This window comes from Epinephelus fuscoguttatus, linkage group LG22, assembly GCF_011397635.1.
Source record: "Epinephelus fuscoguttatus linkage group LG22, E.fuscoguttatus.final_Chr_v1".
Classification (NCBI taxonomy): domain Eukaryota; kingdom Metazoa; phylum Chordata; class Actinopteri; order Perciformes; family Serranidae; genus Epinephelus; species Epinephelus fuscoguttatus.
In genome coordinates this window covers 16677224-16701128 of record NC_064773.1, presented here as the reverse complement: position 1 = coordinate 16701128, position 23905 = coordinate 16677224, and the positions used below count along the sequence as shown (strand labels likewise).

The 23905-nt window shown below is 40.4% G+C and overlaps 1 protein-coding gene across 1 annotated transcript; it reads right to left on the bottom strand.

Annotated features, from left to right (window-relative positions):
• Nucleotides 1–2742: 2742 nt before the first annotated feature.
• On the bottom strand, nucleotides 2743–23701 carry dcp1b (decapping mRNA 1B). Its single transcript, XM_049567503.1, has 11 exons — nucleotides 23320–23701; nucleotides 22819–22859; nucleotides 22354–22481; nucleotides 11571–11637; nucleotides 11058–11241; nucleotides 10775–10867; nucleotides 8411–9206; nucleotides 8213–8263; nucleotides 6546–6772; nucleotides 6128–6340; nucleotides 2743–6043 (listed from the first exon to the last, which is right to left on the bottom strand). The coding sequence occupies exons 1-11, from the start codon at nucleotides 23476–23478 to the stop codon at nucleotides 5966–5968; spliced, it is 2037 nt and encodes a 678-aa protein (XP_049423460.1). The 5' UTR covers nucleotides 23479–23701; the 3' UTR covers nucleotides 2743–5965.
• Nucleotides 23702–23905: the final 204 nt, after the last annotated feature.

Genomic DNA, 23905 nt, shown 5'->3' with positions numbered 1-23905 from the left:
GAGTGTAGGAGGCTGAAAAACCGACATGAAAAATGTTTCTTAAAATACAGTTTGAAAACAGGACAATTATTTTGGGTATGAATAATTTTTAAAAGCCTTAAAAAAAACACAAAATCATAAACACCACAAGTACGAGAGTATAGTACTCTGTAAATAAGTTTCGTCTGATTTAACTGATTCAACTCTTAAAAGTGGACAAAGACGACATCCTCCATCTGAGAATAGAGCGGCAAAAAAAGCAGTTTGGACTCCCTGTGCAAACTGAAGACCCCGCCTCTCGGGGCATGGACACACACACATACACAAACACACACACCAGAAGTCATTGATTAGTCAAAGCCAGAGCTAATAGTCAGCCCTTACATTTAGTGCCATCAGCTAAACCAATGGTCTGGAACCTCCTAGTCTCAGAGGAAAGAGTGTGTGTGTGTGTGTGTGTGTGTGTTTCTTTGAAAAACAAGATTTGAATGTCCTTAGTATTATAAGCACACTACAACATTGATATGGCACTCCCAACACTATATTTTTGTATATATGAATTCTTGTTTTGAGTATAAAGCATCTGCTACTGTAAATACTGATGTTAATTACCATGTATGACATTGCAGTGTTGGCTGGGAAGGGGAAGCAGGAAGGAAGGGAGAGGCTGCCAAAATCCCTCAGCGTAAGAAAAAAAGTAAGCAGCTGATTGATTGGACTCTGATCACTTCACACTGCATTTCCTATCAGTGTTTAGGCTCCCAGCTGTTATTAGGGAGCCATTAACAGCCCTGATAACAACAACACTCATTAGTACTAATGAACTGATGGTAGAATCTGTCACACAAAGATACCGAAAATATTAGAAAACACTAAAAGTCAGGGAGGGCAGAGCACTTAGGAAGTTTTTTTTGATATATATATATATATATATATATATATATATATACAGATTTTTGGATTTAAACCTCGTCACTTTATTTCTTTTGCCATGCACAGTCGGTCTATCTTAAGAAACACACTGTATGTATGTATGCCATCAGGAAATAGGAAGTGATAGCTCATTATCCCTATTGTCGAGTGTAGGAATGCACGATACTGGATTTTTTTGCCGATATCCAATATGCCGATATGTTACAATTCATTGGGACTGGAACTGTCCTTGAATGGTTCAAGTCATATCTTCATGACAAGAAGTACTTCCAAGTCAGAGCAGATGGCCGTGACATGTGCGGTTCCACAGGGATCCATTTTGGGACCCCTCTTGTTTAACTCTATGTCTATCTTTTCCAATCTTCTATTGTCCAGTTTTGGTGAGCCTGTGTGAACTGTAGCCTCAGTTTCCTGTTGTTAGCTGACAGGAGTGGCACCTGGTGTGGTCTTCTGCTGCTGTAGCCCATCTGCTTCAAGGTTGGACGTGTTGTTGGTTCAGAGATGGTCTTCTGCAGACCTTGGTTGTAACAAGTGATTATTTGAGTTACTGTTGCCTTTCTATCATCTTGAACCAGTCTGACCATTCTCCTCTGACCTCTGGCATCAACAAGACATTTTCACCCAGAGAACTGCTGCTCACTGGATATTTCCTCTTTCTCGGTCCATCGTCTGTAAACCCTAGAGATTTTTGTGTGTGAAAATCCCAGTAGATCAGCAATTTCTGACACCAACAACCATGCCACGTTCAAAGTCACTTAAATCCCCTTTCTTCCCCGTTGTCTTGATCATGTCTACATGCCTAAATACATTGAGCTGCAGCCATGTGATTGGCTGATCAGCTATTTGTGTTAACAAGCAATTGAACAGGTGTACCTAATAAAGTAGCAGCTGAGTGTATGTTCAGTAGTCAACTGCAAGAGGCAATCATTTTTTGATCCCCTCTGATTTATGCCATGAATTACACATATGTTTGTCAATTTAAAATATAATAATAATAGAATAATACTGAGCAATAGACTTTATACAGTCTTTTGTTATTTTGTCTAATTTGTTGTCAATTTAATTAGAGCCAGTATGTGCTATTGCTGCACTGTGAATTAAACAAAGCTGCATTGTGGGGTTTAACATCACTGATGCTGTGAAAATGATCTCAAAAAACAAGTATTAATGAAAAAATGTTGATGAAACTCATTTAGCTTGTATGGTATTTGACACTGAATCATTCAAAATTTTCTTTGGGCACTTTTTCTGCTTCTCATCCACCTGACCGTCAAAGTAAAAAACGGTTGAGAAAACAATCTCACCTCAGAGTCCATTTCGTAGCTGCTTAATCTGCTTACGAAGATGATGTGATTTGATCAAAAGCTCCAGAACAGCTACTCAAAGGCTGCTGGGCCACCTGCCCTCTCCTCTTTAGCCCTGATTAAAATGACAACCTCCTCTGTTCAGTCAAATTAACACCACTGTATCAGCAACTCTGCGTTATTGGCTCGTACTGTGTGCTCAGTTAAGCACGACAAACACAGGGAGCAGTTTAATATCGGAAAAAACTGATGTTGTATAAAGTCTATTAGAGTTAATTGAGCGAGCGGTCCCTCAGTACTGCTGGCTGTGTGAAAAACAGCTGATTAATCACTGCAGACATTATGTTACTCTATTGATTGTGGCAAAAGAAAGCAATGATGTGACATTAAAGCAATAATGAGTGTACCTTCACTGTGATTAGCGTTACCTGAGGCTGGAACTGTCTTGAATAATAATAATCATAAGAGCATCCACAACCAGATCTCTATAGACGACATCAAAAAAAGACAGTAAGCAACAGCAGAGACAGTTTGAGAACATTTAATAACCAATTAAAATATATTCCAGTTTATGTCAGCAAAACATACTCGACAAAAAGAAATAAACTTGTGCAGAAATGTTTCCATTGACATTCCAATGTCTCATATTATTTTAAATGACAATGTTTATAAAAAAAAAAGGATTATGGATGACATCTTTTGAATTAAAAGAACAAAACGGCATCTAACATATAATTGTAGATATGTATCTTGTTATGTATAACAATGAATTTTTACTAGCTGTACATTTCATTGTAACATGCTGGTTATTTGTAAAATCTGACAAGTTGATCTTACTTTAAAAAACATCTGCAAACCCAACTGCCTTAAAAAGGTAAGTTAATGTGCCAATTTATCTACTTTTAATCAAATTAAGTTTACTTAAAATTTATAGTTATATTTAGTAAATTTTGTCAAGTTGTTGCAAATTGAAAATGCCAAGTAAAATTTACATGTTCTATTTGTTCGCAACTTAAGTAAACTAAGTTAATGTGACTTAAACGAACAGTTTCATGTATTTTATGTGACATGACAACAAGGATTTTGCATGTGGTTGAGTTCGGGTATGTGCAAGTTCTGTTTTGTAAAGATGTTCAAGAATATACAAATGTGATCGATTAATTTTCAATCAGCAAAATACAGATGTACAGCACAACATTAACAGCTACACATTGTTTGGTTTATTACTGTTAAAAGCACATGCACAGTATGCATAGTTTGATGGAATATTTCATTATAAGCGTATAAGTTGACTGAATATTGGTATTTGTGATCAAACTTTTGAAGTCTTAAGTAAAGTCAGAGAAAGATAGCCTCTCTATATCTGAATATTTCTTGAGTTTTTAGATTGTTTTGTAAGGCTTGCAAGTGGATTTTTTTTATTGCATAATTTCATTTGTTTCCAAAAACACTGGCCTTGTCTTAAAATGCTCAGAATGGCATTTCTACAAAAATAATCCTGCAAAGTAATTATTCCTTGTTGTGCTTAGTTTTATGGGCAGCATGGTTGCCTCACAACGAGAGGGGGTTTGAACCAGGGGCAGAATCTGCATGTTCTCCCTGTGTCAGCATGGGTTTTCTCTGGGTACTCCAGCTTCCTCCCACAGTCCAAAGACATGCAGGTTAAATGGTGACTCTAAATTGCCCGTAGGTGTGAATGTGAGTGTGAATGGTTGTCTGTCTCTATGTGTCAGCCCTGTGATAGTCGGGTGACCTGTCCAGGGTGTACCCTGCCTTTCGCCCAAAGTCAGCTGGGATATGCATTAATGAATGTGCTTACTTTATTGATCAGAATCAATGAGTTTCAGATATTCTACTGAGTAAACACAAATGTTGAGTTAAGTCCAAATAAACTTGATTTACTTCATTTGCTACTATTAGAAAGAACAAGTTAAATTCACTTGTCATTTTTAAGTTGCAGCAACTTCACAAAATTAAGTAAGTACCACTATATTTTACGTGAACTTAATCGGATATCACGTATACATAACTATACATAAAGACTAATAAAGTTGCATTAACTCACCATTTTCAAGGCAATCAATTTCCTGTATTTTTTTAAGTACTTGTCAGATTTTACAGTGTACTTTGAGAACAATACATTTTTGCTTGAGTACAAAAATAGGAAAAATATTTTCTTTTCTGAAATGTATTCTCTCTTTTTTTTTGTTGCTGCTGTTTTTGTGTACCCTCTGGTAGCTACTGTATAGTCCAGCTGTATGTGTGTTTAGCACAGGAGCTAAACACAAACTGCAAACCCTATCCCAGATCAAATAAAACATTTTTATTAAATGCCACTTCTCGGCCGTGATGAATTAGGGCTGATTGATACGAAGAGGGAAATGACATGTCATGCAGAACACACTATCGCGTAACAGTATTTTGGTAATGCATTTTCTATCGTACTTTCTACTAACTTTGCTTTTTATTGCTTTAAAACTCCATTTAACCAATCATTTATTTAACTAGACTAAACCTTCAATAGGAAAGTGTTCAATCAATAAAAAGGTTTATTATTCCTGAGGGGAATTTCTGTCAGTTGTTTGGTAAGAAAAATGTTCAGGAACTGAAGCATGAACATCTCAAGTGATATTTCAGTGTGTTGAAAGATTGTCAACGTTTTTTCTGTGATGATAAAATCCCTTTTGTTAAACTGAAATAAAAACCCCGACTGGAAGATCTAATCTCTAAAACTGTCCAGTCACATAACGCACAAACTGCCACTAAGTAAAAACACAGGTACTCCTCTGAACTAGCTCTCTGTGAGGTAGCGCAGGTTAACAATCTCCTGTACTTTCCTTGTTACTTCAAGTTAGCTGGATACCATGTCGATTTGAATTCTTCAGGCTAATTGTATAATAATATCAGGGTCACTAAAACACTGATACAGAGATTCATCACAGCTAAAGTCTGCTGAAAAAATAATTGATGACAAGGTATCATTTTAATAACTTTAAATTAATTTGGAGAGAAAATATACTCCCTTCATAAAACTTAATTTAAAAGAACTCTGAATTGAAATCCAACAAATTCCGATAACATTTAAACATACCTACCTTCCCAAATGTACAGAAAACAAAACATGTTTAACATGTGAAGTCAGTTTCAAGTCAATTTGAGAATATCCTTCAGCACTAGCTCTCAGACTAGGAAGACTTGCTTATTAAAGCCCAGAAGGCTGGCTGGTGTTCGGCGACCGTGACGGAGTAAACACTACACAACACGATAAAAAATAGAATGATACAACATAAAATTCTGCTACATTTGGTGAAAAAAATAGTGCAGGGAACTACTAAATTTTAACACCTTGGGAAAACAGTGAGGTTGCAGCATATTTTGTCTTGAGTGAACTAGAGTATAGGCTACATTTTCCCCTTTAACTACAGGCAATTTTAAGACTGTATAGTTACACTGTATTGTGCCAAAAATGAGTGGTCCTCAGATTCAGAGAACTGTTTTTTTTCCAGAGGAGTCATGGGATGAAAAGTGGGGTTTTATATACTGAAACAAACACATTTACATTTTGTAATTGCAACTAAAGAGACTTGGTTTGAAGTGAAGAGAGTCAGGTTGTCAGTACAGAGGAGATGCAGTGAGTCTGTGTGTGATTGGATCCCTAGGAGGAAGTTGTACGTCCATATTAGGTGTAGAAGAACGAGCCTCACTGCTCTGAACAATGTGTTTGTATAGACAGAGGGTGTGACGAGTCATCAGTACTTGCTGCTGGAGCCATTAGCTAAGCGGCTGATGTAGGCTTCATAGATGGTGTCCAGGAATGAGCCGTCACTCTGAAACACACAAGCAAGGATCATCACACTTCATACTGACATGTAATATGTTAATGTCAGATACTTCAGTGATGTTATTTTTACCTGGATCAGATGCAGCAGTGTGGCCTGAAGCTGGCTCCTGGACAGAACTCTGATCTCGTCCTGCAGTGGGGGTCTGGACAAGGTTGAGGGGGCAGAGCAGCTCTCCTGGGAAACCGCTGACAACACGCCACCAGACTTTGCCTGAGTGAACACGCTGGGAGAGAGGAGCAGGTTGGGTGCAACAGTGGCTGGTATCCGCTGTGGAGAAATGACCTGGACAGACAAGGACAGTTATTTATAATTATTAATGGGAATCATACATCAACAACATTTGATTCATGATAAAATAAAGCAAAAAAACGTGCCTATTTCCACTTTAAGAGTACTAAGTATTCTTTTTTTTAGCAACCTTACAATAATTATTAAAACAACTGGTACATAATTAAAGATAACCGCAAACCAAGTTCATAGTGCTCACCTGAAACTGCAGAGCAGCCTTTTGACCTGCAGTGGTGGTCTGGTTTGAGACTGGACCTACAACTGAGCCTGCACCTTGACCTTGAGTGGGCCCCAGGAATCGAGGGGCCAGTCCCGGGCAGAGTCGAGGGGGGTCATGGGAAGCCAGGCTCTGCTCCTGTTGGACCAGCTGGAGCTTTTGCAGGAGTTCATGAGGCGACACCACACCAGGCATCTGGGAAGACAGACCTGCACGAGGGACCCAATGATTAGAATTATTTTAACAGCTTACACAGATGAGACAAACGTCTTGGCAGAGACATTTTGGAGTTTAAGTACAGAAAAGGCAGTAGAGAGATACACATATAGTCAAATACCTGTGAGAATATTAAATTAATGAGTAACTCACACAGCTTTGTCAGATAAGAGATATTTGATCAGGCTTAGTTTACAGAGATAATCAATCATCATTATAAAGGCTGTCTTTGGAATGACATAGTTAACCATCAGCCTACTGCAGGGTTCCCACACATTTACATGGACAAAATTTCAAAACTTTTCCATTACTTCTGAGGGATCCATAGTAAAACCAAAAACTTCTTGACCACTTGCCAGGTGTTTTTCAAAAATATTAGATTCAAACATGATTTCTGCTAGCTGGCATACATGGAAAGGGAGACAGAATACAAGGACGTTACATAACGTGGAAGGTCATCCAGGGAAGATTGCTGTGACAATGTCATGCCACACAACAAAATTCTATCACTTTTCCAGAGCTTTCAATGATTTTATTAATTCCATGACTTTTCCAGGCCTGGAAAATGTAATTGTGAAATTCCATGACTTTTCCAGTTTTTTCATTACAGTGGGAAGCCTGCTACTACATACTCAAACATGTATGTACTGTATACTGCCTGCTAAATGAACAATAATTATGGCATTATCGAAAGACTATTTGCACTGAAGTAAACAGACATGACAACCAGTCTGACCCAGCCAGCAGCTCTCACATCTCCGAAAACCTCCCATAAAATTTCCAAAGGGACAAACTGACCACATATTGGAAATCTAAAATACTTACTTTCTTGCCTGAAAAACTATTACCAGCTTTTTGCCTGGTGCAAAATCTCCACCATCGCTGGCCAATGCACTGTCTGAAGAGATGCAATGCACTATGGGGCAGTTGAGTCTGTCCAATAAGCTCATGTCTCATACGGGGCAGTTGAGTCTGTCCAATAAGCCCATGTCTCATACTCAGAGATTCTTGCCTAAGTAGTATAGGCCACATTCAGACATTTCTCGCATTCACAAAATCCATACTATGCAGTGTGGACGCACTATATACTCAATTTTAAGTCATACTTCGTATGAGTAGTATGTTGCTATGTGTTTTCGAACACAGTCTGTACGTACAGTGTAGTCTGTTGGTAAGCAATGGCTCAATAATTGTTTACAAGATTATAAATTTTGTATGCAAATGCAAAACTTAAGGAGAAAGGAAGTGTGAGTGAAAATGAATCAGGAAAATCAATCTTGTGGCTCTAAAGCTCCTCTCAAGTTAAACTGAATTTATGTGCACTTTGACTGAAATTATGAGAAAAGTAGGTAAACTGTAAAGGTTGACTCAAGTAACACAAAACAGAAACTACAAGGTGACGGTTAATTATTTTAAAGAAACTGAAATCATACCGTGTAAAGGTTGAAGGACTTGGTCATTGTTCACCTGAGAATGCAGCAAATCTGGTATAGCAGGAAAAACAACACTGAAAATTAGATTTTACTTGTAATTTACTTATCTATTTAACTTACACACAATATTTTCACTTGAGAAAAAGTGAATGTGGAATGCTTATTCATAGCATGTTAATAGGATAAAGGATGTCCCACCTGTTCCCTGTATAGTTGAAGCTGACTGGTTGTTGTGCTGTGCCTCTGCTTGAGGTTTTGATAGGCTGAAAAACAGCTGCTGGCCTTGTTGCGCTTGAAGGTGGGAACATGACACAGAATCCATCATGGACTGAGAGGAGAGACAGGGGCCCTGCTGCAGAGGAGGAGGGTTGGAGGAGGGAGGAGGTGGCTGGATTTGGAAAAGTCTCTTGATCGGGTCAGCTTGAAGCTGCTGCTGCTGCTGCTGGTGGTGATGATGAAGGTGGTGCTGCTGGTGATGATGATGGTACAGGTGGTGATGGTGGTGGTGATGCTCCAGGGGCACGCTGTTGTCACACAGCCTGTTCTCGGGGGACTCGGACACGGTCTGGAGCACCCCTCCGACCACCCCGACTCCTCTCTGTCCCTGCATGAGTTTCTGGATGGCTGCGCAGTGCTGTGGCTGGTTCTGCTGCTGCTGCTGCTGGGCGGTAGTGGGACTTGGCAGCAAGCCTACAACATTAGCACCATCTTCCCTGACCGTTTGACCTCCAATCACAGCCCTGAGCCCTCCATCTGAACACCCAACCACGGCACCGTTCCCTCTTGTAGAGGTCACACTTCTGCCAGAGTTCACTGTATCATCATATTTCAGTGAACGGACCACAGGAGGGCGAGTGGCTCGTCCTGCTGACGGCCCTGTCCCAGGACCGGCCATAGGAGAGACAGGGTCAGGTTTGGGTGAGTGGTGATGTTGATGTTGAGGGCCAAAAAGAGTGGCCAGAGAGAGAGGCTTGGGTTCAGCACTCTCACTGTCCTGGATGAGAGAAAAAGAGAAGGAGAGGAAAGGGAGGAGAGCAGTCTGCATGAGAAAGGAGAACTAGTTATGCAGTTATTTCTCAAGTACTTTAAACAAACCAGGCTCAGTGCAAAGGTCTTTAAATAACAGTGAAATGAAATGAACTGAGGAATGGATTTGATAAAGTAAATACTGAGTTTGCCATGGCAGCACTTCCTTTTCTGGTTGTGAGTACCATTTGATTTAGGCTACATCCACACAACATGCATAACTTTTGCTCCATTTATATATAGCTTCCACACGACTTCAGTGTTTCCAAACCCCTAAAACAGTGACGTTTAGTAACGCTGCTGACTCTGTTTTAGTTTGAAAATTCCAGAGTTGTGTTTCAGCCTGGACAAGCAGAAACAGAGACTCCTGAAAACAACAACGCACACACCCATGTCTGCGTCCTGATAGCATCTTATCAGTAATGACGTGTCAATTCAAAACATTACAGCTAGGCCTTCATACCCTTTTTGATTTTATCCTTCTTGTGTGGATACTCCTGTCTCATTGCCATTGTTTCCCCCGTCAATATATAATACTCTTGGCATCACTCTAATATATCGCTGTATTTGCTTTGAAACAACCCCCATTTTGTTTTCCACTGTCTTGACTGCCTTATACTCATGTGTTACTTTTAGTAATAGTTCCAGATTGTCGTTGGTCCAAGCAAAGAAATCTCTGGTTCTTCCTCTGTTGTAGGCTACTTTCTGTAACTATGCAATAGAGTTGTACCGATACCAGTATTGGAAATGCCTCCGATACTACCTAAAATGCGGTATCCGCGAGTACAGCCTATGACCAATTGATACCACGTAATGCCTCACATCATTTCGCATACACACGCTACAGGCAAACGAAACGGAAACGGAGCAGAGTTTAAAAAGCAATCTACTGTAGCCTTTAAAATGTCTTTTTTACCAAATTGTGTGGCTGCACTTTGACCTGTATCTTGATCTGTGTCAACACTGGATAATAACAATAAAAAAAGTTTTATGGCATTCTTAATACTATTATGTATTTATTTCTTAATATTTTACATAGAGTTTTAGGAGCTGAGACATAAATAATTCATATCCCATTCATTTTTATTTTTACGTGCTGGTATCGGATCGGCACTCGGGTTCAGGGATCGGAATCGGTATTGGGAAGGAAAAAGTGGTATCGGTACATCTCTTTTATGCAACCAGCTTCCTGTTCACACTTGTATGCACATGCCAAGTGTAAATAAATGGTCATGTGATGTGTCTTCAGGTGTATTATTATGGATGGAGATTATTTCTGAAAAGACGCAAAAACTTTTGCGTGTAAAAAAAAAATCATTTTCTTTTTAAAAACACCATTTTAAAATGAAAACGTATTGGTGTGAATGAAGTCTTAAAAATAAGCAGATCTGCCTTAGGATGCCTCAAGTTTTCTTGCTGTGGTTTCGATAGCCTTCCTCTTCCTGTACATCACAAATTTTATCACTAAGAGCCTCGTCAAAGAAAGATGGTGTACTGAATGTAAGCCTGGATGGGAAGGTGCCAATTGTGTTTTACCTGTGTGTGTGGTTTAACAGGTATTGGCTTGATCAGGTTAGGGTTTCCATAAATAACACTGCTGCCACCAATCTCCTTTGGCTCTGACGTAGACTTCATGTAGTGAGACATATGGAAGGGGGAAATGAGAAGCAAGGAGAATGAGAGAGTGACAAGGGCAAAAAAATTTACAATAAGTATTTGACTCTGTAGCACCTAGTGGTCAGTACGTAGAAAAGCAAACAAATAAAATATGTGTCAATTTTTTCAAGAAAATAAGTATATTTATCTGTACTTGTTCTACCTTGTCATACTCTGTGCGTGCTTTGGTCAACATCTGGATGATGTCCACTGTCTTCGCTTCACTTCCTCCTCCTCCTCCAACTACTCCTCCAAGTAGTCCTCCAAGTATTCCTCCCCCTCCTCCTCCTCCTGGGGACAACCATCCACCCTGGGACTGTGCTATGGTCTGCTCCTGCTGGGTAAGACTACACACACGCATACAAGTCAATGTCAAAATGCACACAGATCACACAAGCACAAGTGGATCAGACATGCATCATACCTTAACACCTAATATGTGTTTTAAGACACAGTAAAACAAACAAGTCTCTCACCCTGGGAGCCAAGCTCATTCAAACGTGCCACAGTTGTCATTTGTTGGCTCTAAACCCCAGACACACATCCATCAATAAACACACGTCGTCTCTGTCGTGTGCAGACTGAGATATGAAATAAACTCTCTCAGCCACTGTGGCTGATGGACCATAACTCACTTGTCCCTGTTTATATAGTTTGTGGTTCTATAAGCACTTACATCTTCATCCTCTGGGCAATGCGTTGACAGTCCTCCTTATCATAGAACCAAATCCCATGGATAACCACTGAGGGAGTGAGGAGGAGAGACAGAGAGAGTGAAGTGAACTTTTCAACATGAACAAACATAAACACAGATGTAACAATGACCCTGCTAAAAATCAAGTTAGCTGCTACTGAAAGTAATGAAACTGGCTGCGGAGTTTTGTGATGCACCAGCCATTAAGGTCAGCAGACACCAAAATGAATCTGAGACCTGCCATACCCTCACAATCAACTGACATGCACAGACATGCTGTTGTACAACTCTGCTGCTATGACGTCAGCACAGGCCTGATGGAGTCAGACATGTAAACGGTTTATTATTAGCCCTGCTGGGTCTAAACCCTTGGTTTGAAATGAGTCATTTCCCAATAGGACCAGAAGCCAGCAGTGCCATTATACAGTGAAACATGGGCCCCAGGAGTCTCCTGAACTACATAAACATGGTCAACAAGGGGGGAAAAGCCAACAATAAAACCCATTTGCTACAAGATTACACAGCAGTGAGCATGTAGGTTGCACTACATTACAGTGACTCATTTTAGTAGTTTCATTTGCACTGGCTCCTAAAAGCATACTGAAAGAGGTAGTGTCATTGCATTGTTATTCGATTCCCGTCAGCAAGGAGATGCTCGTAATGTTGCCCAGAAAAACAAATTAGTCCCCAGCAATAAAAACAGTGAAGGTCTAAAAAAAAAAAAAAAGTCAAGATCCGAGAATCCCACTCCTTTCTTTTATACACTCAAACAAGTTTCTAGGTATAGCTTGAAAAAAACAAAAACCAAGGCAACTCTTCTCTGGTGTAAAAGTTAAAAGGCCTTTATTAAATGGCTAGTTCATGATGAACATTAAAATCACCAACATGTTTCGGCCATGCTCACTGGCCTTCATCAGGGCAGTTTCTAGGTATGGCTGGGGTTGAGTACTGTTCACATCTGAACCGATAATGCTGCTAGTTCTGGTACCTGGAATTTAGTAGCAGAACCCAACAGTACCTTTTGTGGTACTTTACCTCATGGACCGCCGAACGCATCTGAACAAGGGGGGGCCATAATTTCAAGTCACGCGGAGGGGGTGGGGGGGGCACATGCACTGTAACAGACAATATTACTGATGTATTAAATAACGTTGCGGAGCACTTTTTTTATTCCGACGCCACACAGTCACATCTACAGTACACGCATGAACACAAACACATGCTTGCTCAGATTAACCCCTCTGATCCCACTCTGACATTCACACACAACAGGCCAAGCCTATTTACACATAAACGCACAGATGAAACTATAGCAAACAATAAAGTACATCCAGTCCACAGCCACAACCAAAACTCATCTTGCTGCCTTGAATCTAAATCAACATCATATTCATTATCATCACAAGTCAGCACTCATATCAGACTGATGTGCAGAGCTGCACACACACACACACACACACACGCACACCCAACAACAAACAAGCGCAGCTGCGCAGTTACTGAAAAGTAACCAGAATGCTGAATTTCTGACCATTACCGCCCGCAACCTCAATGTGTATGTCCACTCCCGCCCGCTCCCGCAAAACTCTGAGAATTTATGCACGCACAATAATAGAGATGCATTGATTTTGTGTCTTCTCCCGTCCCGCAGGCGAAAACACGTCATTTTATAGGCTATTAATAAAGAGATTCATGGGGTTGTTTGTTTCGTTTCCCTGGTCTGCATGTCTTTTGACACGCTGGTCAGGAATAGCGCTCCTATTTCATTGTTTTCATTTAGTTTTTAATGAAACAAAGACTGTTTCATATTCTATTCTCCTCCTCTGTATTTATTTATTTTTCTACCTTTACATAATCACGCAGTGATTGAGGTTAAGGCAAGCCCGGCGCCAGGATGAAGTTACTGAGGGGGCGGTTAAAAATTACGAGGGGGCAAATCTTTATTATGCAACACAGGTTCACACAGTGAGTTATAAAGAGCGCGCAGCCGTGCATAATTGTCGCGCGTAATGACAGCTCCTCGCCGGTGAAACACAATAAACTGCACATCATCTTTCATGTTTGTCTCATGACAGATGGAGCTGACAGACAGACAGACAGACAGACAGGTGGAGCAAGCGGCAAATTGGTATGAAAGCTGGTTAAGGGCATATTCGTCCATTTATGAATAAATACGGAGTGGGAACGCTCATGCATGTGCACCAAGTTCCTGTGTTGACATCCTGTCGCTAAGCTACATCTTCTTCTTCTTCTTCTTTTTTTTCTTCTTCTACTGTTTAATGGGGACCCGCGGGACCTGGCGGGACCCAATCCCAATGCAGCCCTTCTCTGTAAGTTCTCTATGTTTTGCAGGAGTGATATAGTCAACTAAAACACAATTCTGCTGCTCTGCTCTTTTCTAATCACACATAGAGCTAGTCTTCTGTCTCTCTCTCTGCTTGTGTGTGTGTGTTAGGGATGGGGGAAAAATTCGATACAGCACTGTATCACAATAGTTTTGTTTCCTTAGTTTTGTATATCGCATCGTTACACAGTGCCAAGTTTTGATTTTTTAATTATATAAATTAATAATATTACAAATTAAACTTTAAGTAGCCTACTAGAATAATATTATCAATTGCTTTTTCAGTTGACTAGATATATTTTGCTGCCAAAACCTTAATCTGAAAACTTAATCTTGTCAGATAAAACGGATGCTGACAAAGTTTTCCTTTGGAGGTAAAATTTTCAGTCGAAAAAAGGTAATTAATCACAATATATCGCAATATATTTTATCGCAATACTCAGCATGTCACAACTTATTTAAAATCGCAATAATATCGTATCGTAACTTAAGTATCGTGATAATATCGTATTGTAACTTAAGTATTGTGATAATATCGTATCAGAGATCTTCTGGTGACTCCCACCCCTTGTGTGCATGTCTGCTTGTCTAGCAGTGATACCAGGCTCTTACTAAAATAAATAGAAAAGAAAATGGACGCCTAAAGTATCGCAGCAGATCAGCACCTCCTGTCTAAAGATGATCCGAACAACTCCGCAGAGCACAGTTTTCAAGACAAGGCACTTCCATCTCATGTCTGAAGCCGGTATATGTGCTCTTGGTACACTGTAGTTGCGATGTTTCTAAGTTGGTAACCTTAAAAGGACTGAGTTCAGTGGGTATTGTGTTAAAGAACTTTCATCACTGCAGTGCATGAGTTTTGGTACCAAAACAACACTTCTTCTGGGTACCCTACTTTGAGGAATTAAACAACGATTTTCCCTTTTGTTATCTACCAAATAAATCCAAATTTCTCAAATGCTAAATTCTGTCTAAACACAAGCAACAGAACAAGAACTTTGGCTGAAAAAATACAGATTACAACTAGCAAAAGCATGACTGAAATCATAAACTGTTTGATAGAAAAAATAAGATGAAAAAAGTTTTGGATTCTTTTAGTGCTTGATAGCAATACCATCTGTACCAAAAAGTATCGAGGTTTGATACCCAGCCCTTATCAAGACAGTAGGACATCATCACACCTCAGTACGCGTACCTCCTAAAGTGGATCCTCAAGAAAAGATAAGGTCAGTCCCAACAAGAGACAGAGGCGAGTGAGAGACAGAGAACAGAGTGCAGAGTGGGGTCTACTGTTACTGTATGTGGCGGGCACAGTTATCACCAGTGCCCTATATCAAAGACACACACACACACACACACACATTCCCACACAGACAGACATGCACAAAAATATACACAAGCATACACTTGGATACAAATGAGGTTGGACAAGCCACTGAGGTCAGTTTGGAGGGAGAGGCGCACACACACACACACACACACATACACACACACAGGGTTCAGTTGAGCCTGGGAAAAATCAGCCCAGTACCAAATAAGTAACTGTAGTGGGAGCCTGTCTGGTGGAGCCAGAGCTGCTTAGTGCTCACTGGGGATGAGACTGTTTGACAGAGACAGAGAGACACACAGTCAAAGTCAGAGAGCTGGAAAATTGAGAAAAAATGAGCAGGACGGATGTGAAATAGGAAGAAGTGAGGTGTGTTAGAGAGGCGATTATCATTCAGTCCATCAAGAGAGTAACATCGAGTTGTGGGAGCTCTTTAGCTGCCAGGAAACAGACTGGGCTTTGTCAATGAAAGAAAAATGTTGAACTGAAGTGAACCGATGGGGAGAAACACAGCTGGACAAGAACCTGTGACACTTCAGATACAAGACAGTCCCTTTGACCTGTATGCTGCCCTGACTTACCCCCACTAAAAGGGAAAAACAAGTAGTTAAATAGAGGAGATTACCACTTGTGTTGTTAGCTGCACTGCCCTGCTAAAAGTCTAAACCTCAACAAGATAGAAAACCCCCAGAGCAAGGGAGGGACAGAGAGAGAGTAGGGAGGAGGACTGTAACCAGTAGCACCAACGAAAAGTGGCCGTGGCCACAAGGTTACGCTTTCGGGTGAAAGTCACAGAGACAGAAAGAGAGAAAAGGGACTCCAGTCCACCACACTGAAGCCTAGAGGAAAGAGAGAGGAAGACAGGCAGAGGGGCATTTGCACTGAGTAAGTGAAGCAGAGATCCTGACCAAGTGAACTGGACGGCGAACACCACTGAGCGGTCACATCAGCAGATATAACTTCAGCAGAAGAATGACCAAAGTCTGAGACCACTACAAGAAGGGGTCACTAACTGAGAGATTCTAAATATAAAGGCATCCCTTTACAGCTTCAACGAGGAGCACTGGAAACTTGTTCCAGGAAGCTGTGTGGTCCTCTCAAACCCTCTGTGACTTCGACAAACCAGCCAAACGGCAAGCACTGGCGCACGTGTGATGTCTGCTGTCAAACTACAGTGGCTCTTTGATGGGATCCCAGCAGGACTTGGATGCATAAAAAGACATTTTTAATTTTAGTAGGAATTTATTGGAGATTTTTTTCAAGTCTTGGAAGCAGCACTTCAACCTGTCATTGTCTGTCCTAATGACTCTGCTGGGATTTGAATCTGATTCATATGTTTTTGTCCGACTTGCGCAGCAACATCGCATTTCCTTGGAGGCTTAAATGTGCTTTGACGATACAGTACCCGTGTTTGGCTGTAACCCAAACTGCACCACTGGGACTACTCAAGGAATACTTTTGTTTTGTTTAGCTTTAGTATAGCTGGAAATGCAGCCATATTTGTAAGCAACAGTGTTGTCCAAGATGGATTAAGTGTGCTTTTACTGCAGTATGTGATCAGTTTTGTGCATCGGTCATGAAGCACAGTCTTGATATTCTCTTACTCTATATTTAGTTTGCTGGAGGTTTGTCAGGGGTAGGTGTTCTTACAGTAACGCTCGTCTATGCTTGGAATTATTGTTGTCCAAGATGAGGCATCACTTCCTTTGTTTGTAGGAATGGAATTCATGACATTGGAAGCGTAAATATTGAGATTTATCTACGAAGACGTTGCCACCACATCTTCCTCTAGACACTTAACTGCAGCTATATTTAAATTGCTCTTTTGCTACTGAAGCACATTGCCACAACTGCTGCAGATCCTCGATCCTTCACTTCTGAAGAAGACAAATCTTATCAGAGGAAGTGTCACATCACCTTTAGGCATCACTTCCATTGAGGTATTCCTGAAGCTCCAACTGAAGGTATAATCTGAGCAACAACAAGTTCCAGAGAGACTCAAAGAGGCAATTACTTCCACACTGTGAGACTCCTGAGAGAGTGGTGGAGCCATGCTGAGAGGCCTGTTTCACAGGAGACCCAAACATGAGAGACTGGAGGAGGAACCTGAGGTCAGATTCAAAGGCTTGCTGGTGTCAGAGAGAGACCTGGGATACTCGTATGTCCGACCTGGAGGTAAGACTGTCCAGATACACAGAACGCCGTAGACATGATAGGTGGAGTGCCTGTGTCAGCCACATCCAGTATGCGTGGCTACTTGGCTACAGTACATACAGCAGTTAAAACCAGATCGATCAGTGATAAATGTAAGGGCTGATAATACAATAAATAAGGGCCACAACTTATGATTATTTATATTATCCAACAATCTGCTGATTCATTCCTCAATTAAACATTAGGTCTATGTCAGAAAATTGTGTAAATGGGAAACACACTTTTCTAAACGCCATGTTGACGTCGTCAGATTGCTCGTTTTCAGTGGTGGAAACTAACAAAATACATTTACACAAGGTCTGTGCTGTAGTATCATTTTGATGCCTGTACTCAGAGGAAATATTGTACTTTTAAATTTATTTATTTGACACATAAAGTTACTTTCTATATAAAAATATAAGGTTATATACATTATGCTACATACAGTGTGTAACATATACTGTATGATGTGATGCTACAACTGGCTCCATGTTGACAAAATACAACATTTAAGGGGAACACCACCTTAATTAGGAATTCCAATATGTTATTTCCATGGCTGAGGGAAGTTCTATCAATATTTGTGAACATGAGCTACTCTCTCTCAGAGCCAGAGACCGGAGGAGTGAGTCATAGTGTATAAAGTTTATTTTACCCGAATGAGCTCTATTCTATTGTAGTGTTACCAATATACTCAGAACATTCCCCTGGGTGCTCTGTGTCATCTACAACATCTTTCGCCATTTATTGTCTATACAGACTTCACAAAATAGAATTTTCACATTCTAGTATTTGAATTTGGGAGAGAGTTGTTTGTGTTTAATAACATTTTGGACTGTCATAGACCTTAAAAATAACATGTATGAATTTTTAAAATGAGCATAGTTCCCCTGTAAGTACATTTAGCAGATAATACCTCTGAACCTTAAGTAGTCTTTTGAAAGCAGGGCTTTTACTTGTAATGGAGTATTATTAGACTGTGGTATTTTTAGTTTTACTTAAAAGACTACTTCACTCACAAAATGACCATTTGTAAATCGTTTAGTCATACTGTGTTACCTTGAATTCATGAAAAAAAACTTTGTTTTTCTCATATGCTTTCAAAGAAAACAGCCAAGATATTGATTTATTGATTATCTGGGTACCACATTTAACAACAGCAGAACTATATCAATCAGTATTAATCCAAGTCTCGTAGCACTTCCAAAACACATGCATGTTTGCTATTAAAAAAAAAGTATGGTAGTCTGTAGTAACGTTTTAAGGAAAAAAAGCATGAGTTTGGAAAGTACTGAGCATATCACAGGATTAATAAAAAAAACTGTGTCAGAGTTTGACAACAAATGTTTCTTCACAAATTCAGGGCAACACGTCATGACTAACTGCTATACAAATGGTCATTTTGTGGGTGAAGTACTCCGTCAAGTAAAAGATCTGAGAACTTCCTCCACCACTGCTCATTTTGTTTGACCAACAGTTCAAAACAGAAACATCTTCCATTTATGAACAGAAAGCCCACAGAAAAGCAGCAAATCTTGACAGTCAAGAAGCTGGAACGAGGTAATGTTTGGCATTTACGCTTACAAGTTACCTACACTATGAACTGATTCACAAAATAGTTGGTTGTTCATTGATTATTCAACAAAGAGTTTCAGCTCTTCAATACGTAAGCAAATATTCAACACACTTGGGCTTTGCTTCATTTGGAGTATTTATGACAGGAGCGCAGAAAAATTAAACCACCTAAAATCTCCAGAAGTCAGTCAATGTCACCAGCTAAAATCAAGACACTAATACTAGTTCAACTCCATCTACAGATAATGGGGAAACCGAAAACACTGCTTAGGATTGTAGGTGCTTATAGGAAGGAATGTAAAAAGCCTTTTATCTGTCCCGCTGTACTGGGACATTTGCCAGAGGAATCATGACTTGCTCAGACTGAAGTTCTCTCCCCATGAATCTTGCCCTGTTCTGTCATATATCTCCACTGTTTATTTTTAGCATGGGGTGCCACTTTGTGCCAACTGCCATTCCAGGAACTAACGGCAGCACTGAGAGCTACATGTTTATCTAATGATAAGATTCCACGACCCTTGCGCACAGAGGTCGTGGCACATTGAGACTGGCAGCTTTGCCAACAGCCTGAGGCCTAAATAGATCAGAAGTTAGCCAGAGAAAAACATCTTTCCTGAGCTGAGATGTGTTCCTGTTCGTACAGTTTTCTGGAAAAAGATTCCTTTATCGCACACATACCACGATGCGGTAAATGTTGGCTTTCTGGTGCTGTAGGAGTCTTGACATTTTTGACATCTCTTGGAGGCGCTGTTCTATGTGCTAATGTGTTTTGTTAGTTAAATCTGGCTCAACCTTGTCACATGCAATCCTAGTAAATCAAAGCAGCTGTGGAGATAAAAATCAGTTTGATTACAACTATACTACATCTCTCCTTATTTGGGTGCTTTATTGTCCGTCTCCAATCAGTGTAATCGGCTGCAGCCACTGACCATTAGGTCTGCTATGTACTCACCCACTCTTGAGCTCCCATAACCCCTGCCCATATTTCCTTTTTATCAGAGGAAATAGTCAACTAAGCCGTGATTACTGGTTTTATGTGTTTTTAAATTTCCTTCCTTCCCAAGTAATGTGAATTAGCTGTTCACATGCAATTTATTCCCCATTCCCCATGCACTGGCCACATTTGGGGGCCAGTGCATCGGTATCACAGATCATATCTAATGTGTCCTCAGTGCATTTAAACCTGGTGTAAAAGGTATTAAGAGGTCACCAAGAAGGGTCTATGTCACGCACATTATTTCACCAAACCTTCAGGATGTTTGATAATGGCTGTGTTGTATACGTGTCAGCAAGACAAATGAAGTACTGCAGTAAGGGGATCAAAGCAGGCGTAAGGAATCCAGTGAGATCTAAACACAGCATTCCACCTGCCTCTTACTGAGCCTGATGGAGAGTGTGAGACCGTGACAGAGAGGGAGGGGAGGTCTGTGTGTGTGTCAGCGATTCCTGAGTAAGTGTGTGTTTATGTTATCAGCGACTGTTGTGGTGTATCTAATCTCTGCTGGCTGGTTTTGTAGTGCTGTCAGGCTCTTGTCCCACAGGCACACCGTGTGTGTGTGTGTGTGTGTGTGTGTGTGTGTGTGTGTGTGTGTGTGTGTGTGTGTAAGCCAGATGTAGGTCTCAGAGGGAGACAGGCTGATAGAATTGGAGTCACCACAGCACCTCTGCTCCTTATATGGCACTGACGGTTCCCACTCAATTGAGCAGCACGCAGCTGCACACTTTGGTTACTCTATCAAATTCTTCATCTTTTATCTCACTTCCTTCCTGTGGCTATAGATACACCTGTCATTTTAAAGTGTGACGTGGTCACATTGCTATCAGGTCTTCAGCCACAAGGATTTAGTCTTATTTGGATTCTGAGGTAAATTATAAATAATCTACCGTACATAACTTACAGATAGGCAATCTTAAGAGTCAGGGGAGTTACAGAAAGTGATAACAGGAGTCTTTTAAATCAAACCTAAAAAATAACAATGAGAAGCTCAATTCTAACTGTTCTTTGTCTAATTTTAATGTTGTTCCCAGTTCCTCTCTGGGGACTGTCTTTTTATCCATGTCTTTTTTTTTTTTTTAATCCACTCTCTACCTCTCTGCCGAGCTCTTGTTTTCTCTCATTTCCTGTTTGTCTTTGTTTCCATCTTTTCAATATGTTTGTCTCACTGTGTCTGGCTGCTTGTGAAACACAGCAAAGTCTCTTCAAACTATTTAGTCTGTGTGACTAGCCCTGGTCTTTAGTCATCTATGTTTGTACAGTCCGTGATTGCCTGTCTAAAGGTCCAGACACACCAAACCTACATCAAAGAACTAGTGTCGATGAAGGCCAACTGCTCTGTTGCCTCACACTGCCTTTGTCTTGGCCAAAAAATTGCACTTGAACACAGTGCAAAGTCAACTGCCAACTAGTATGTACAGTCTGCACCCGCGTGAGAGGAAGTAACTCTATAGCAGCAGGCAGGGGTAGTCTGTGTACATCATTCACAATGGGATACCAGACACGAGTTAGCCAGTTAGCACATTAACAACACAACCTGATGTTGAAAGAACAAATGTTATTTACCATGTGCTATCAAACAATAACAAAAACCACTGCAAAACATTTCTACTAAACAGTCAAATGGCTAAAAACATAATCTTAACTGATATAACGAGTCTGTTTCAAGCTCACAACCTCCTCACTTCAGTTGTTTGTTTGCTTTCCTCATTTTGGTTTCACTTCTCATGAACTGAGCTGAATTGTCAATCAGAGTCATTTCTCTCACCGATGGGCTCTGCCAGCTCAGACGCCAAATCATCAGGTTAAATTACCAAAAAAACTGCCAATAAGGGCCAACAAGGGCCGACTAGTGCCTTCACAGAGCACACCGCAAAAACTAGGGCGACAGATGCTCATCGACAACCCAACATTAACCAGCAGCTGACTATCGGCTTGATGTGTCAGGGCTCTTACTCTAGCGTTACTAACTCTATTGTGACCAAGTATTTTTTTTGATATTTAGGAAAAAATCAATCGCAAACTTCTCCATCCTAATGTCTTTAGTCTTTCAAGATGTTGGCCAATGTTCAGCATACAGTGAGCTACACTGAAAGTGGCTGGCCAATAAAATGTAGCTTAGATATATCACTCTAGTGCTGATAACTAAGAGTCAAAGCAATGAATATCACACTAAAAGAAATGGCAATGGGTATGAAACTACACTAAAAGGGCATATTGTGCTCAACAGGTGTTAAGAGCAAAATGTGTCAGACAAACTGAAGGTATCAATAATTAACAGGCAGACATCAAAAGCGTGTCTGTATGTGAATCTGCGTGTGTTTCTCCTTACATCGTGCATTGCGGTACAGCAGGAAGGGGTGCTGGAGCTGAAAATCCAGGTCTTTGGTGATTGGCTCTGTCAGGTTCTCCATACTGAGTCTGTTCATAATGGTGAAACCATGCCGGGGAGATGCCAGCCTGGAATACACAGGACAGAGAAATAAAGGTGAATAATTCATGCAAAACTGAGTCAACAGCAAGAGGAACTTCAGCTATGTCATGCCCTGTCGTATTCACCATTAAATATTTAACAGAGACAGTTAAAATAAAATATTAAAACAGCAAAAACAATTAAATACCGACAGCGCATACTGGTACCAATTTTGCATATTATTCAAATATGGCTGTAGCTTTAATTTGTCAGTTAAACAGCTTTGCAGGAAATCTCAACAAATATAAAACTGTACTTTAAGTTCATTTTGACATGAGAAATCTTTAGACTCCAAGATGTCAGAGTCCAGCACAACTTCATTACCTTGTGTAGATAAAAAGGGTGCCTTCCACCTCGGTCTTCTCCTAAAGAAACACACACACAACAGAAAAAAATGAGGAAACATATTACACATGTGACACATGACAAAACTGGTCACCTAAATTTTGTTACTGGCGGAGAGCAAAAACATATTTTCAAATACCAAACCCTCCAAAAATAATAATGTACAAGACCAAGCAGTTGGATTTAATGACACAGAATGAGAACAACTGCTTTAGTTAACGTTACGTATTTGTTGCTCTGGGTGAATGGGAAATCTATGAATACAGTGTAGTTGAACAATACAACAGAAAACCAATTAATAAGGGATTGAACGTTTCCATTTGTGTGTAGAATATCTCCCCTAAACAACCACAGCAGAGGTTTATTTAATGCTATAACTTTAGTTGGGGCAAATCTGTGTCAGTGACAACGCGCGCTTATCAGAGACGATAACGATGCTAAGCTAAGTTAGCATACGATACCCTGAAAGTTCAGGCTTACCCACTCATTCGCCCTGTTGTTGTAAGTATACAGGGCAACTTGGCTGGCCACGTCCACGATATTATTGATGTATGGGTCTTGTCGCTTCAGAGCAGCCAGACTTATGTCCAGTCCTTTAGCGGTGAGGCAGCTGGTGCTGCCTGCAGAAGTCGCTGTCATTGTCCCCTATGGAGAAGTTAGCTCGCTACCTAGCTTCAGCGGCTAACGAGTCACAGGAAGAGGAGGTAAAAACCGAACCAGCAGCAAGATAAAAAATAGAACTGATTTGGTAACTGAAGAGAAGCTTGTTTTGCAAATTAAGACTCGTAAATTTAAAGAAATCAAGAGTTATCGAGTGCTAACTGACATGAGAGAGTTTGTCAACGGCCATGTTTGGTCTCGGAGATTGTAAACAACCAGACATGAGTAGTTGCGCAACAGGCTCGGAGAGTTCAGCCTTATCAATTGAGTTGGAAAAATCGATTGAGAATCATTGTTGTCAACTGCAGGGATTTTCAGTTTTAATTTCTTTACACAATTAATGATAATGTCAGGAGAAACGTGGCCATGTAGCATCAAGTATGTAGCTGTAATTTAATTTAATTTA